This window comes from Onychostoma macrolepis, chromosome 11 (assembly GCF_012432095.1).
Source record: "Onychostoma macrolepis isolate SWU-2019 chromosome 11, ASM1243209v1, whole genome shotgun sequence".
In the NCBI taxonomy this organism is placed as follows: Eukaryota; Metazoa; Chordata; class Actinopteri; order Cypriniformes; family Cyprinidae; genus Onychostoma; species Onychostoma macrolepis.
The window spans coordinates 14,594,692-14,610,088 of NC_081165.1; the positions used below are offsets into that span (position 1 = coordinate 14,594,692).

The following is a 15,397-nucleotide window of genomic DNA, read 5'->3' on the forward strand; positions in this document are numbered from 1 at the left end:
TTGAGTTTGTTCCAGACACTAAAATGCACCGGTTAGAACAAAAAGGGAGATTTTAGTTCTTGTCAGCAGAACAAAATCTGTTTATTTCTGACCCAAGAGGTTTGATTTCACTTACGTTTTGAAGAATGAACAAGAATCTATCGTTGTTGCATGTACATCATTTGCTAAAATCAAATCATATTATCTTACAGTTTTCCTTCACAGTGGGATTTCCTGTCTTCATGCAAGAAACATCCATCCCAGGCCTTTGACCTGACTGGAGGATTTTACTGTGGATTAAATTCACAATTCCTCCTTTATTCAGTTAATCTCTTTCATTCTTCACACCCAGGAAATCTAGTGTTGCCCTTAAAAATGAAAAGCAGTCATCCTGTCACTCCTGATTGCAATAGTCACCTTCAATCACACAGATTACACAGGAAGACGGTTCTCCAAGTGGCTTGCATCGTGCATTTGTGAAAACATTCTGACAGGATGAAATTCAAGATGATAGAGTTTCCTTGATACGTGTGCCCTATGTGCGTAGGCCTGCTGTGCGGCTGATGTGAGGGCATTTCTGAATTGACTTTGTCGGGAAAAAATGATCATTAATTATTCACCTGTTTCAACAGCTGGGCACTGCTCCATCCTGTAATACTATCATGCTTCTGAGATTGGTATCGGCTAGTTTAGGGACATGCTTGCAATCTCTGACTTTCAATAGTCCTGACTATTTAAATATACTCAGATAAATAAGATGTATGTGGAATTAACTGGAATGGTCTAATATTGATTATCGCATGGAAATGAATTGAATCTTGTAGGCTATCAGTATACCTAAATCGAACAATTCTTTTATTTATCTTGCTGATACTGTTGATTCATTCTCTCTTTCTGACATGTTTGAGTCTTTTTTTTTAATAAATAATACAAATAATTATTTTATAGTTTAATATATTTTAAAATGTAATTTATTTCTGTGATGCAAAGCTGAATTCTCCTGTCATTATTATGACATGTTCCTTCAGAAATCATTCTGATATGCTGATTTGGTTCTCAAGAAACATTTCATATTATAATCAATGTTTAAAACAGTTGTGCTGCTTCTGGTTTTTTTTGTGTGTGTGGAAAACATGATACTTTTTTGTATTGCTCATCATTTGAAAAGCATTCATTTGAAATTGACATTTTTTTGTGACAATATAAAAGTCTTTACTGTCACTTTTGGTTAATTGAATGCATCCTTGCTGAATAAAAACAAGAACTGACTGAAATAAATATTACCTAGTTATATTAACTAGTCAAATATTTATTTACAGATTTTGGAAGTGCTTTGCTTTGGTCAGTTCCCTTTCTGCAAGTTGCTTTTTGGTTGTATAAAGCATATCCGCACCTTTTCTCTCTTGTTTTTGTGACTGTGTGTTCAGAGAGGTGTCAGACCATAATGGCTTGATGGGCATCCAGGACTCATTAGTCAGAGAAAGTCACAGACCTCGAACCTTCTCCCTGAGGAAACCTTGAAACACCTCGCAGGAGTCTCACAAAGCTGAGGTCAATGTACTCCAGCCATCACACATTCTTTCTTTCATCACTTTTTGCAGGAAGTCACTGTCAACACCTTTGCTTACTCTCATGTGTTTTGTGCCTTCACGCCTTTTAGAAATTCACAACAGACTGGATTACATGGTCTCTTTTAATAGAACGTCCTTGCCATCTAGCCTACTTTTGAGCGGCCTTGAGATTTCTCCATATTCTGGAGACTAAAGCAGTTTCAACCTCGCCGCATCCTTTCAATGAGTAAGCAGAAATACAGATCTGCGTGACAGAGTGAGCTACTGTCCTACAAATGCGGCCGTGGAGAGAAATTGTATTCTCCCATAGTGAGCATGAGCGACTGATACTCTGCCTTTGTTTGGACAAGAATGTGATTTACTTAATTATGTTGGTAGCAGAATTAGAGCTAGACTTATTAGACAGCTAATCGACCGTGTTGTAGTAATGATTCATATGTGCAGACTATATTGTTAATGGGAGACTCAGAGAGCACAGTCATCTCGGTTGTACTGTAGTTTCATAATCACGTTTTAGCAAGCCCAGGCATGCTCCTGTCGGCGCGCGCTAGAATTCTTGATGCATTATGTGCTCTGCATTTAACTGCAATACAGCATGAATAATGAATCCGATGAAATGTTTGATAACACCAGCGCAGGAAAGACATTAGAGAGGAAAACGGGTTGTTTATCAGAGGTCAGTGCCGCATTGGCACAGTAAATTGTTAATACAAGGCATCAAATTTGCCAGGCAGTGCAGAAAATGATTGGCCTAGATTCGGCTGGTCGGGGGCCAAGCTTGCAGTGATTTATCCGCCTCTCTGTAATTACCTGACATGGCAGCAGCTCGCAGCCCCACTGCGTGCTGCACCTGTGCAGGTGGAGCGCTTGGCTGTTGCTCTGTGCTTTAGCACTGCTGGGGAAAAAAGGGCATAGAAAAGTGTGGAAGTCAAAGGGTTACGCTCAGGGAGGTTGGGTTTTAGAGGGATCGTTAACACAAAAATGAAAATTCAGTTGTCATTTACTGATCCTCAAATTATTCCAAAGCAGTATGAATAGGGGTGAGCGATAACACCAAAGTCTCATATCACGATATGAGTTAGCCTATGTTATTTTACGGTAATGATATATATCACAATATAGTTATTTTTGCTTTAAATGAGGTCTAAATAAGTAATCAAAATGTTTGATACCATAGAAATTTCATAATGCTTGTTTTCACCAGTGTCAATATGACAAAAAACTAACACTAGCCTAAATAAAAAAAGGAAAAACTCACTGAAGACAAGTAAACAGTCAGCGATTAAATAAGAATAAGAAATTAATAAAAAAACAAAAAAAAAAACTACAGTAGAAGTAGGGCGATTATCATGTGTATCTCGTCAGTAAAGCCGGTTCTGTGATTAGTAGTAAATCTCCATCACATGCTTTCAGATGGAGCGGCATTTAATACACAGAGTCGTAGTTCACTGACAGGCTACGCAATATCGCGTTCATAATCGCAGGCGATACATCACCGATAATGAACGTGATATTGCATAGCTTGTCAGTGAACTACGGCTCTGTGTAGTAAATGCTGCTCCATTTAACAAACGCCATGTAAAAGTGGATTATTGCATAATGGTGCCCTTTAAAAAAAAAAAAGCAGATCAAAGTTCTCCTGTAAAGCAGCTTTAACAAGAAAATAGTGTTATTATTCAGCTCCAGGCAATTCAGAGTTGATTCAGTTCTGTTCAATAACAGTGTAAAGTTCATTCATTATGAAACAAGTTAAATAAGTTAATAAGCTTGCTTTTATGTTATTTTTTATTTAATAATAATAAAAAGTTATCAAAAATTTTAATAATAACAATCCTAATAAAATTATATTATATTATTATTATTTTAGAATTATATTGATATATAACCATAAAATGTTTAGTCAAATTGTGCACTCCTACAAAAAACGCAGTAAAAAATAATAAAAAGAAATGTTTTTAAAACAGATTTTATATCACATCACAATTTTTCCCTAAACTGTGGAGCCCTAAATACACATATATGAAAGATGTTTTTTTGTAGTGATATATAAATTAATAATTAAATTAAATTAATATGTGGCTTTATTTTTATATTTATTAATAAATATACAAAAATGTATTTGAAATAAATTTATTTTGTGCTAAGTATACTACAAATGCATTTACATATTTATGTAGTTAATAAAAATACCTTGTGTGTACTTAGTCTGCTAAATTGGAACAACTAATGTTGTGTTTAAAGCAATTTAATTGTGCGAAAATAGTGCTGAAGTCCAACTAAAGATATACTGAAGTATACTTGATTTTGCTAAAGTGGAACTAAGTATACTTCAGGTACATTCTAAATATCTTGCATTTAGAGACAGATATTATTCAAAGGTCATACAATCCTCATCAGTGATGATATTAAAACACATTTTAGGCTTCATGTTAAGAATTGTGCATTGAGCACAAGTACTACTCCAAACAAAGTTTAATTATATTTTTTATACCAGTAAGTCTCGAGCGATATGTCAGAAAATATGTTAATAGATTTTAGCTATGCTTAGTGTGAAATAAAAGTTTTGTAAAATATTACTTTTTACTAGGGTATTTCTGAAACAGCGAGTTATGAATCAGCCCTATTTACTTCCATTGTAAGTGTCAGAGGTAAGTCGAAAAAAGTTTTTGTGGTAATCAGTATTACGGCAATTGAGTTTAACTTGTACTGAACTCCAAATATTCCTTTAACCCGCAGTGTTATACATCAACCCATTATCACAATCCTAAACTTCTAAAAGCAAAAAAAAAAGGTGTAAAAACTCAAAGCGGTCCGGATGAGTCACAGTTTTGTATACTTTTTTTATCCCACACTTTCACAGTCATCAGATCCGGTCATGCTGTTGTTGGTTGGTTGGTTCCCACGATCCTTGGCTTTCACCTTTCTTGGGCCGACAGTGGGCTCATTATAAAGGATCATTAACACATCATTTTAAACCACACCAGACAATATGATGTGCCTGATTGCAAGGCGAGGTATTGACCGCTGGGCCTGGATGCTTGATGAAGTTATTGATCAGCACTAATCTGCATCCCTTCACCATGTAGACATAAGCAGATTATCCTAGAAAGGAATTATACTTTTTTTTTTGTTTACTAATCATTATTTGGTCTAATTAAAAAAATTTCAGCAGGCAGCTTCTGAGTTGTAAGAAATGGTATGTTAGAAAAAATGAATGCTATGTCATTATTATAATCCTTTTTGTCGTTCTAGACTTTTTTTCCCTTCGTTAATACAAAATTTCAGTCTGTTTCACACACAAAGCTATCATATGGCTTCAGAAGAGTTGCAGAATAGTGCATGAATCTGGACTACATTTATTATAGCTTTATGGTATTTTTATGGTGCAATCTTAGAATCTATTTATTATAACTGCATGGAGATGTGCATTTCATTCAAAAGTTTCTTTTTGTCTTCCACCAAAGAAAGTAAGTCCTTTGTTTCTGGATAACATACTTTAATTATATATTTTGCTGTGTTTTGTACTGATGATTCAAAGCAGGGATGTGATGTAATTTGCCGATATGGCCCAACATGCATCTCATACATGTCAATGTGACATACCGCTCTATGTGTTTATAATCTAGGTTCGATTTCAGCGCCTCATATCTTTGAGCTGAAAGGATTCAGCATGTGGGCTTCCTTCAAAGCAGTTCGCAACAGGAATTTGAATATACGGCGGAGAATCATCAGCCTTCTGGAGGGGAGCTTTCAGTTGTGTTTTAACATTTTTGACATGCACCTCAGAGTGAATTCTCACACAATCTCGGCAAAGCTGTATCGCTCCTGACATCTACGCATTAGTTACCCGGGATGTCTCTGTGTTTTGGAGCATCCTTTTCAGATCGTATCACTCAGCTGCTGATGTTTTTCCGAGTTGTTGTCAATAAGCGAAATGTCTTTGAAAGATACTGATTATTAATCATGCATTAGAACTGCAACAGTCGAGTTTAGATCAAAATAGACGCTTTTAAAGGCAATGGAATCGTGTTATATGAAATTATTTTGATCAGTATGGATATGCGAAACATGTTTTCAAAATCAACTAGTCATTTCCAGAATGATTAGTTGACTAATCTGTCTTAAGGAAGCTCTGCATAATTAGGCTGTCTTTGGGTTTGCCTGACCTAAAGGTGTTTCTAAATATGCATTACTCTTGCTTTCAAATAGCTTGACTGAATGGAAGTGTTTTTTAGACTATTTTTAACTCGAGACAGTGTCATAAAAAAAAAAAAAAAAAACATGCTTGAAGCACGACGTTCAAAAATGGTTTCACTGAGCTGTGTTTTTGTTTTTCAATATAAACATGCATTAGAATGGACATCTTTGACCATTGCATCCTCATTTTTTGGCATTTTGCACCAAGAATGCTGCGTTTGCCATGTAAAATAAGAAATAGTTCAACTTTGAAAAATGCTGCATCCCAACATTTTTTAACATAAAATGTGAAAGGCCCCCAAACACGTCAATCTGAATGAACCAATAAAGAAAGTTGGCACAATTGACATTTTGGGACTTATTGTGAATGATTCGTCCATGCGTTTGTTTCATTTTGTATGATGTACATCACAATATGGAGGAAAAGATCTGTCGCTATGTTACATTGTGAAGTTTCAGATGTGTTGCGGAAAGCGTCTTAAAGTGGAAACTGTCTAAAAATGTTAAATCACAGCACACTTACAATACAACCCTCTGGTTGTGTTCGGATTCCTGTCACACTTGTGGTGTTCTTGGTCAAAAATGACCGAACTCCAAACAATTGCTTATAAATCTCTCATTATGTTATATTATCACCAAATATTGGATTCAATCTTTTTGCATCTGATTAATCGTAGGCCTCATTTATCTGAGAGTAGGCATCTCGTTTTTTGAGTGAAACATTTTTTTTTTTTTTATGAATAATTTTATATTATTAAACAAAAAATTATTGACCGGGAACACCACAAGTGTGACTAGATGAAATAAAATTAATTACGAAAAAAATTACGAAAATTCTGAGAAGTACTTATAGTGTGAACAAAGTCAGTAAGTTTGAGTCCAATGCGATAATGTTAACTAGTACTTTTGGGAAAAAGAAAATCTTCTCCGGGTCAATTTGACCCGAACACAACCAGAGAGTTAATCCAAATTTAAAACACCAAAAGTAAAAAAAAAAAAAAAAGAAATAAAATTGATTTGAGACTCACTTATTGATTAGTCTGTCCACTCTCAGAACAAAAGGTCACTGGAGCGGTACCTTTTCAGAAAGTACTAATATGCACACTTGTAATATGTACCTTTAAGATCAATATGCAGGGTAAATAAGGTATAGTGTTGGATGGCCCCTCCTAAATCCTGCACGGACTGTTTTAGATATGATTGCACATTTAGCATTTTAACCACGTTTTTTGCTGGTGGTTGAACACAGCTACTCCTTGCAACCCAAACAAACTGTCAATGAGAATTTAGACCCTTTAATTTGACATTTTATGATTCCTGATGCTTTTTTCACACAGATTTTTCTATCAAAGTGCACTTCATCAGTGTATTGTTCCTGTGGGACTCCGTCAGCCGTGGTCTGCCCGGTAATACTCGGCTCACTCTACCCCCACCCCATGTTTTCACTGCTGCCAACGCCTAGCTGTCAGATCTCACGCTGTTGCTAGGAGAAAGAAAAAGAAATACTTTGACCACTTCGCAGATGACATCTTAATTGAATTTTGTCTAATGTTTTTCCTCCTGCTACATCGTGATTGAATAATATCATTATGGACTGAACAACAGTGTTTTGTAGCCAAAATTAGTCTGTCCATTGGGGTGGATATTGAGACTGGCATATTTTCTTCTGTCGTGATCAGTAAAGCAGTGGTTGTTTGTATTTAGGTTTTAAAGGTGATGAAACTTTCTCTTGAATAGTGAAATATCTGTGCCTCTGCTCATGTGACTGTTCAGATTTGCGGCATGCAAATGAATTAGCATTCTGCTCTACGAGCACTGATCAGTGGTCTTTTAAAAACCACGAGAAAATGCAAAAGTATGCACAGTACGTATTGACACAGTGCTAATGCAGTGAGCATACATTCGATTGTATGTTTACCCTATTTAAAGATACAATTCAGTTGTAAGGCATCATTGACACTTAAACCATTGAAAATCAATGTTAATGTAAGGCTTTAAGCTAATTCTTACCAGCAGACTCGCATGGAATCTGTGCAGGAAGTACTGTTGCGTTCATGATGATTTTTGCTACCAATAAGAGTGTAGTACTTATTTTTCAGTAGAATTTGAAAGATATATTTTCCAGAAAATACAAAAGTCGTCTGCAAAATCAGGGCCTGCTGATTGCTCTGATCACATCTGAAGTCTTTCAGCCGTAATAATGGTTATTAACATTGAGAGATCGGTTGAGTAAGTGTTCTTGTTTTTCCTTTTCAGGCCCGTAATGTCACTACAGGAGAGCTGGCTGCTATCAAGGTCATTAAACTGGAGCCAGGTAAGAAAATCTCTTCCCTCTCAGACGAAACTGATTTTGTTCTCATCTGGTCTCTGTTCTGTGATTTTTATTATCATATTCTCTATATACACTTCTAGACAGACTTTTTTTTTATTTATTTAGAGGGTCTTTAATCTGATTTCAAGGGGTACTTGGGAGGTTTTTCATTTTGCTGTTTACCTGCTCAAAACTGAAAACTAATTTTGATGTTCATATCTATGACTTTCATATTAAATACTTTGGAGTGGAGTGAATTTACTCCCGGGGGCCGCAATTTTGTGATCACATTACTCTGTAACTATTTTCAGACACAGTCTACAATACACTAAAAAATGCTGGGTTAAAAACAACCCAACTTGGGTTAACTTGTAAATATTGGACAGAACACATACTGGGTTATTTTGACCCAGCTGTTTGGGTTAAACGTTTTTACCCACCATGATGGGTTGTTTAATTTAAGTCATCTGTTGTTTAAAAATGATTATTTTGCTTGCTTAAAATGGGCTGGAAATTGAAAATCACACACAGAATTACTATAGGCAACAGCAATAATCAAAAGATGAACATTTATTATTAAGCAAGAACACCCATGGACAAAATACAAGACAAATTGAATTTATTTGGGTGAATACAACATAGTTTACAATATTACATACATTTAAACTCGTTTAACAAGCATTTTAGAAATAAAAAAGGCATATTTAGAAGTAGCATTTTAATTTTAAGTGTATTCAACCATTCTCTGTAATCTGCGAGAACTGCGAACTTTAGACCGCGGCCTCGCGTTTCACTCGTAGCTGAGAGATGGTGTGACTGACTCCAAAACCTGCCCAAAAACAAACAATACTGAAATTAGACAACATATTTTATCATCAAATTGAATTACACTCATTATTATAATGAATAAAATGTAATTGCTTTGTACCGAAATAGTGCTAATTCTCTTGCCGGTGAAGGGCTGCTGTTCACGGGGGAACTGCGAACTTTAGACCGCGGCCTTTAGACTTTATAAATGAAATAAAATGTATACAAACCATTATTTCCCCGAAAGAGTGCACCAAATCAGCGGTGCTGAGAACCGCTTTTCACCGTTTTTCACCTATTATTTTCTTTTATTTCACTAACAAAAACAGCACTGTTCTTCTGTGGAATTAGTAACCAAAAACTTTAGCTTTTGAATGATTAGACCAATAAAAGTGCCAACAAAAAATGACTGAGTTCAAATTTTAAGTCCTTTGCAGGTCTTTCTATTAACATTGTGCAAATGAAGAGTTTCTCTAGTGGAGAATTTGTTATAGTTGTTGAAATGAGTTGATGTCAATGAAGAGTTACTTGAGCATTACTGATGAGGCTTTGGACAAAAAAGGTTGATTTAGGAGCTGCTATGGTGAAGTGGCTAAAGCTGAGGCCTTTGTCGAGTGAGCTTTGAGCTTTTACCAAGTGTCCTTGAGTGAGGCATTTAACCTCAGGTTGGTCTAGGGGGATTTTACCTAGTAAATGTACTGTAAGTCACTTTGGATAAAAGCATTTGCTGAACCTTTTGCTCCCTTACTAAATGAGGGGGGAAACCAAGAACTTTGCTCGTAGTCAATAAAGTCCTTTGGAAAATTCTTTGGAAAAGTGTTTCTTCCTTGTTCATTTTGGTATTGGGTGACAGTTTACTCTTTACATGCTAATTAAATATTTGAGCAAGTTTAAAACTAATTCATTACATTAGCGCTCTAGACCCATCAGAGTGGCCAAATGTTTGAGTTGGGATACCATCCGCTGTGTCCAGATGCACGATGGAGGTTTCACGCTCTGATCAAGGCAAACCCAGATTATTAGTGTCAGTGAAAAAGCTTTTGATATAAAACCTAGACCAAAGCAGGAGACGACATCAAATGGGGTCTGGGGTTTGATACGGTTTGACAATATTGGATATCACTGTCACAGTAAAGGATGTACCTGTTTTATCCACCAGCCACCTGGATTGATGAATGACACCTTCTTGCCTAAAGGAAACCAGTGGAGTGCGACTTTCATTTTGATTTTATAGCAATTCTATTTGTTTGCTGTTTTGCTGTGCCAGCAGGACCTGCAGGAACAATAGCAGACCTTTTTGCTGGTTTGAGACAAAAACCCACAGCCTTCTCTTTTCGAGGGCTTAAATCCTCAGTTGTTCCTTTTGATGTTCAGGAAAGTTTCACTATGCAAAATTACAGAAATTACATGAACAAGTGGTAACCATAGTTTCTGTGAAAATAGCATTAGAAGCTGGAGAAAGCACATATTTGAACCTTTGGGAAAATCTGAATAATTGGATTGTTTTCATGCACTGAACAAAAAGTGTAATCTTGCAGAATAGGCCTACCTCTTCATGGTTGGAATGTTTTATTAACATTACTGGCCATTTTTATTGTATATATTTATTTTATTTTATGTGTTTTGTTTAATATTATGTTATTGTATTACAGTCCAATGCATTTCATTTGATTTTATTGCCTTTTATTGCATTTTATGGTTTGGGCAAAGAAAAACTTTAATTGCTTGTCATTTCATTGTGTCTCTTATGGATACAGCAATGTAAGTCACTGCTAAAGGTTTAGTCATTTTAAACTTCAGTTCAGTTATTTCACTTCTGATTTTGTTTTTGTTTTATTTGAGCTTCATTTCAATGTGAATTTTGAGCATTTGAAGGTACTGTAAACTTCTTGCACTGTTTGTAGGGGATCCCATATTAAATTATTAACAATACCTGCAGTAATCCATGATATTTTGGTAGAAACTATACATTCTTGGTTACCTTGGTACATTTTTGTATCAGCTAATTATTATTTTTAGTCTTTTAGTCTTAGTCTTGTCCATACCTTTATTCAGTACCTTAGAGGTTGCTCACCATACTTTTTATGATACTAAACCTACAGGCCTGTTTGTTTTGCGCTGAGAACGATTAGGCTTCTTGGTTTAAACACTGACCAAGAATTCAGTAACCACTCACATTCATAGATGCAGATGCACACAGTGCATTAGTCAGCTTTTAGCCCCAGTAATTACTACATGCCCCTCATTCCAGAGACGAGAGAGAATGAGAGGGGAATGGGGGTTTCTGGAGGCCCTGCTCTTTGCTTTCTCCGCTGTAGTTTGAGATAAGAGAGGGTTTTCTACGTGTTTGTGGCTTTTAGATGGCCCTGTTGGAACAGGACACGTTGCTGTGCCAGATATCTGTTAAGCTGGGTTTCAGATGTAAGAGCTAGATTTAGTCAGAGTGTTTTGGAAACACCTGCTCAGGCTTGTGTCCAAGCTGTTCATTTTGAACTGGCAGGAAATATGCATAAAAATATAGTGTACACAAATTGATTCAGCATCTTGCTGTAATCAGGGTCTTTCTTATCCAAGAGTATATGGAAAAACAACCACTGAATTGAAGGCGAATGATACATGCTGGATCTCATTTTTGTCCTTTTTTTTCATATCTGTATATTGGGTGTCTTTGAATGCAAGCTTGACAATCTTAATGGTGAAACATGCTGATCTTTGATCTTAATGGTGGAACATGCTGATCATAGTAGTAGATGAATTATATTGCAAACGTTGTTCAAAACATCAAAATATTGGGTGAAGTTGTTTATAGGGTTGAAAAATGCATTTATGCCTTGCTATGACATAATTAATAGTGATCTAATATGAGATCTATATGATATCTGTATTTTTATTATATATATATTGATAATTCAATAATTATTAGGGCTTTGGGTAGACAGCAAATCGATTCGATTCACGATTCATAGGTTTTCGATTTGATTCAAGAACGATTTTTGCAAATTCAGAACGATTCAGTTCGATTCGATTCACAATTAAATTAAATTCGATTCGATTAACGATTCAATTCTGCATTCTTTAAGTGCATTCACAGGATTATTTAAATGCTTCCCCTAAATTCTTTAAATGCTTAGTCAGGGGGCAAATTACACAGCAGCCTTTATGGTTAGAGAAACAAAAAACACTTTTGTCCATTGTTAGTTGCTAGTTTAATGATGCTGTGGCATATGTAGAAATTTATGTAACCCAAGATTTAAAAAAAGAGTTTTAGAAGTATTATGTATAGGCTAACATTTTGTCACACCAGGTGCGTAGCCATCATTTTAGAAGTGACAGAAATGTCAAATACAATTTTTAGAAATTCTTTTCATATCTCTTACTTTGAATTTGCTATAAGAAATAAAATACACTCCTAGACAATAATCAATCTATATTTTTCTATATTGGCAACCTTGGTAAATATGATCAAAGAAGGCTGTGAAAATCTGCATTGTTAATCCTTTTGATCTTTTATTTTAAAAAATGCACAAAAATCTAACCTTTCATTGGATAATAAGAATTTAAAATGGGGGAAATATCATTAGGAAATAAATGTTTTACTCTAATACACATTGGCCACAATTAACGGCACCCTTTTATTCAATACTTTTTGAAACCTCCATTTGCCAGTTTACCAGCTCTGCATTTTCTCCTATAATGCCTGATGAGGTTAGAGAACACCTGACGAGATCAGAGGCCATTCCTATATCCAGAATCACTCCAGACCCTTTAGATTCCCAGCTCCATGTTGGTGCTTCTTCTCTTCAGTTCACCACTCATTTTCTATAGGGTTCAGGTCAGAGGACTGGAATGGCCATAGCAGAAGCTTGGTTTTGTGTATATTTCATTGTACACATGGGGTACTTTTTATCCCTGTGTTCACCAAACCCATCTTGAGTGTTTGCTGCTAAAAAGCAAATTTTTTAGTTTCATCTGAAAATAAAAGCCAGTCCCATATGAAGTTCCAGTTGTGTCTGATAACTGAATATGCTGGAGTTTGTTTTTGGATGAGCTAGGATAATTCTTCTTGAAATCCTCCCATACAACATGTGGTGATGTAGGTGCTGTTTGACAATTTTTTTTAAGGTTTTCTGACCCCGAGACTCAACTATTTTCTGCTATTCTCCAGCTGTGGTCTCCTTCTCACCATGCATTAGGACGATATAGACACTCGTCCTCTTTCAGGCAGTTTCGTAACATTTTATGTTGATTGGAAATTCTTAATTATTGCCCTGATGGTGGAAATTGGAATTTACACTGCTCTAGTTCTTTTCTTAATGCCACTTCATTAATTTGTGAAGCTCAATTATCTTTTGCTGCACATCAGAAATATATTCTTTGTTTTTTCTCATTGTGATGGATGATTAACAATGCAGATTAATTTTCACAGCCTTCTTTGATCATATTTACCAAGGGTGCTGATATTTTTGGCCATGACTGAATATATATAGGTCAGTGGCCCTTGGCTTGGTGTTGTTGGCAGAATCCGGCCCTCGGCGAAAACTAATTGAGGAACCCTGCTTTAGACACTTACATTTTTGATCCGTCCATGCAATAAATGCGCAGCCTTCGACTGCTCAGGTAATGTCGCTGGTATTACTGAGAGCCATTGAAAAACTACAGAAAATTAAAACTACTTCACTTTAGCATTACTGGCCACAAGTAGCCTACTAAGGAGAGATCGCACATTGGCTGCTCAAAAAATGTATCATGTGAGACGAACGGAGCGCGAGCACAATCCTATGACACAGGCGGTAAATTGTGGAGCGCGTGAAGGAGAGATGTGAACACTGTTCAAGGTCTCCATTAATTCGTGCTTGTAGTAATTTGATGTGTATATATTTTGAAAGCACTGAATAGAAATTGCGATTCATTCAATTCTTAGCATTTTAAATCTATTACTGTCTAAAATCGACGATTTACAGTTCAAAAATCCATGTTTCAAGATCGATGCATATGCATAGTCAGGGTTTGTAATCGATGTATCGAGAAAACGAGTGAATCGTTAACTTACACCCCCTAATAATTTCTGTAAATTCACAAAAATAAATGCGCACTATCTATTGCCAACAAAATTAAAGCAAATTAAATTGTGACCAAATTTTAATCAAATCAAATCATTGTCAGCAAATGTTTACACCTCTGTTTAGGATGCTACACGTCTTCGCTTGTGTGGCGTGTCATTAGCTGTCAGTGGCTTGTCATTATTGTCACGGTGTGCAGATGAAGGCTGTTAACTACTCGTCTGTGTACAGTAGTCACGTACCCCAAGGGTCATCCTTTATTTTGTCTCATTAATTGTGTTGGTTTGCAAGGAACATGTGCTGCCAAGATAAACAAACAAATCAATTATTAGTCCCATATTTACCCTTACTTCTCTGGCGAGTCAGTAGGAAGTCAGCCTAATTAGATAAGGATATTAACATGGATGTCCCATAAATGTGTTTTTACGGTGATGTCTTTGTTCCTCTTTGACATCAATTTACAATTCTGATTAACATGCGCCATGTCTTCTCGACCGCATAGGCGTTTTTGCCATTCTAACTCATTAATGTCTCAGAGCTGGCCTTTGCGAATCATGGTGGGGGAGGACAACACACACTTTTAGGATAGGTCTCCTCCCTCTCTGGCACCGTGGGGATCAGGACACGGCTTTGAGTTTTGGCTCATTAGTTTCACATAATCAACAGGGGATCGTCTGAAAAGACCCAATAAATGTGTTTGCGAACAGACATGCCAACACAAACATCAAGACCTGGGGTGAGTTTGTGTGGGGGCGATTGGGGACGTGTCAGTGTGCGATGAGATTCGCTCTTGGCCTGAGATGAGAAGCGCAGTGACCAGGCTACATCTGGATGTGCTCTTATTTCTCTGTGTGTGTGTGGATTGGTTGGCTCGAGCTATGTTGGTCTCATGCATTTCATTCAAAATTGATGAATCTATCATATTGGACTTCAGAAAGCAGCGATTTGCTACTTTGAAACAGCCCAGTAGATGGAATCAGTTTAGGGTATCTTTTTCAGCCTCCTCTTTGGTTTGTGTGTGTATGCAAGCTCACACATCTGATTGTGTACTCAGACGCTGGTGTGCATAGACAAACATTGACGTGCATGTGTGTGAGTTTGTGCACCTGCGTCGGTGTATTGCTGAACAGCAAAGGCTATTCTTACCATAAAAAGAAGGGCGACCTCATGAGCAAGCACTTAGCCTGCCTTTCCTTCCCCCTTAATGTCAGCTCGTGGTGTAGCATATTCACGGGGACAAGTTCGAGCTGCCTACTGTAGGGAGTGTGGTCAGGCAAAATGTTCTCTGCCAACCAAGTGTGGACACTTAAAATCTACAGTTTCACCTCTCTGCTTCAGATTTGTACTTCTTGAAAGTAGGATAGAGGGAAAACCTTTATGCCCAATTGCAAAATATTTGATGTAATTTATTCCTCTGATGGCAAAGCTGAATATACTTAAATGTATTTGAAATGCATTTATTTAATGCTAAG

At 36.5% G+C, this 15,397-nt stretch overlaps 1 protein-coding gene across 6 annotated transcripts in view; it reads left to right on the top strand.

The window, feature by feature from the left end:
• Positions 1–15,397, top strand: part of map4k3a (mitogen-activated protein kinase kinase kinase kinase 3a) — a 68,539-nt gene that overhangs the window by 6,292 nt on the left and 46,850 nt on the right. For all 6 annotated transcript variants that reach the window (XM_058790913.1, XM_058790909.1, XM_058790914.1 and 3 more), the window contains exon 2: positions 8,004–8,061. In XM_058790913.1, coding sequence (XP_058646896.1) covers positions 8,004–8,061 — 58 coding nt within the window. The remainder of the gene's footprint in view (positions 1–8,003; positions 8,062–15,397) is intronic.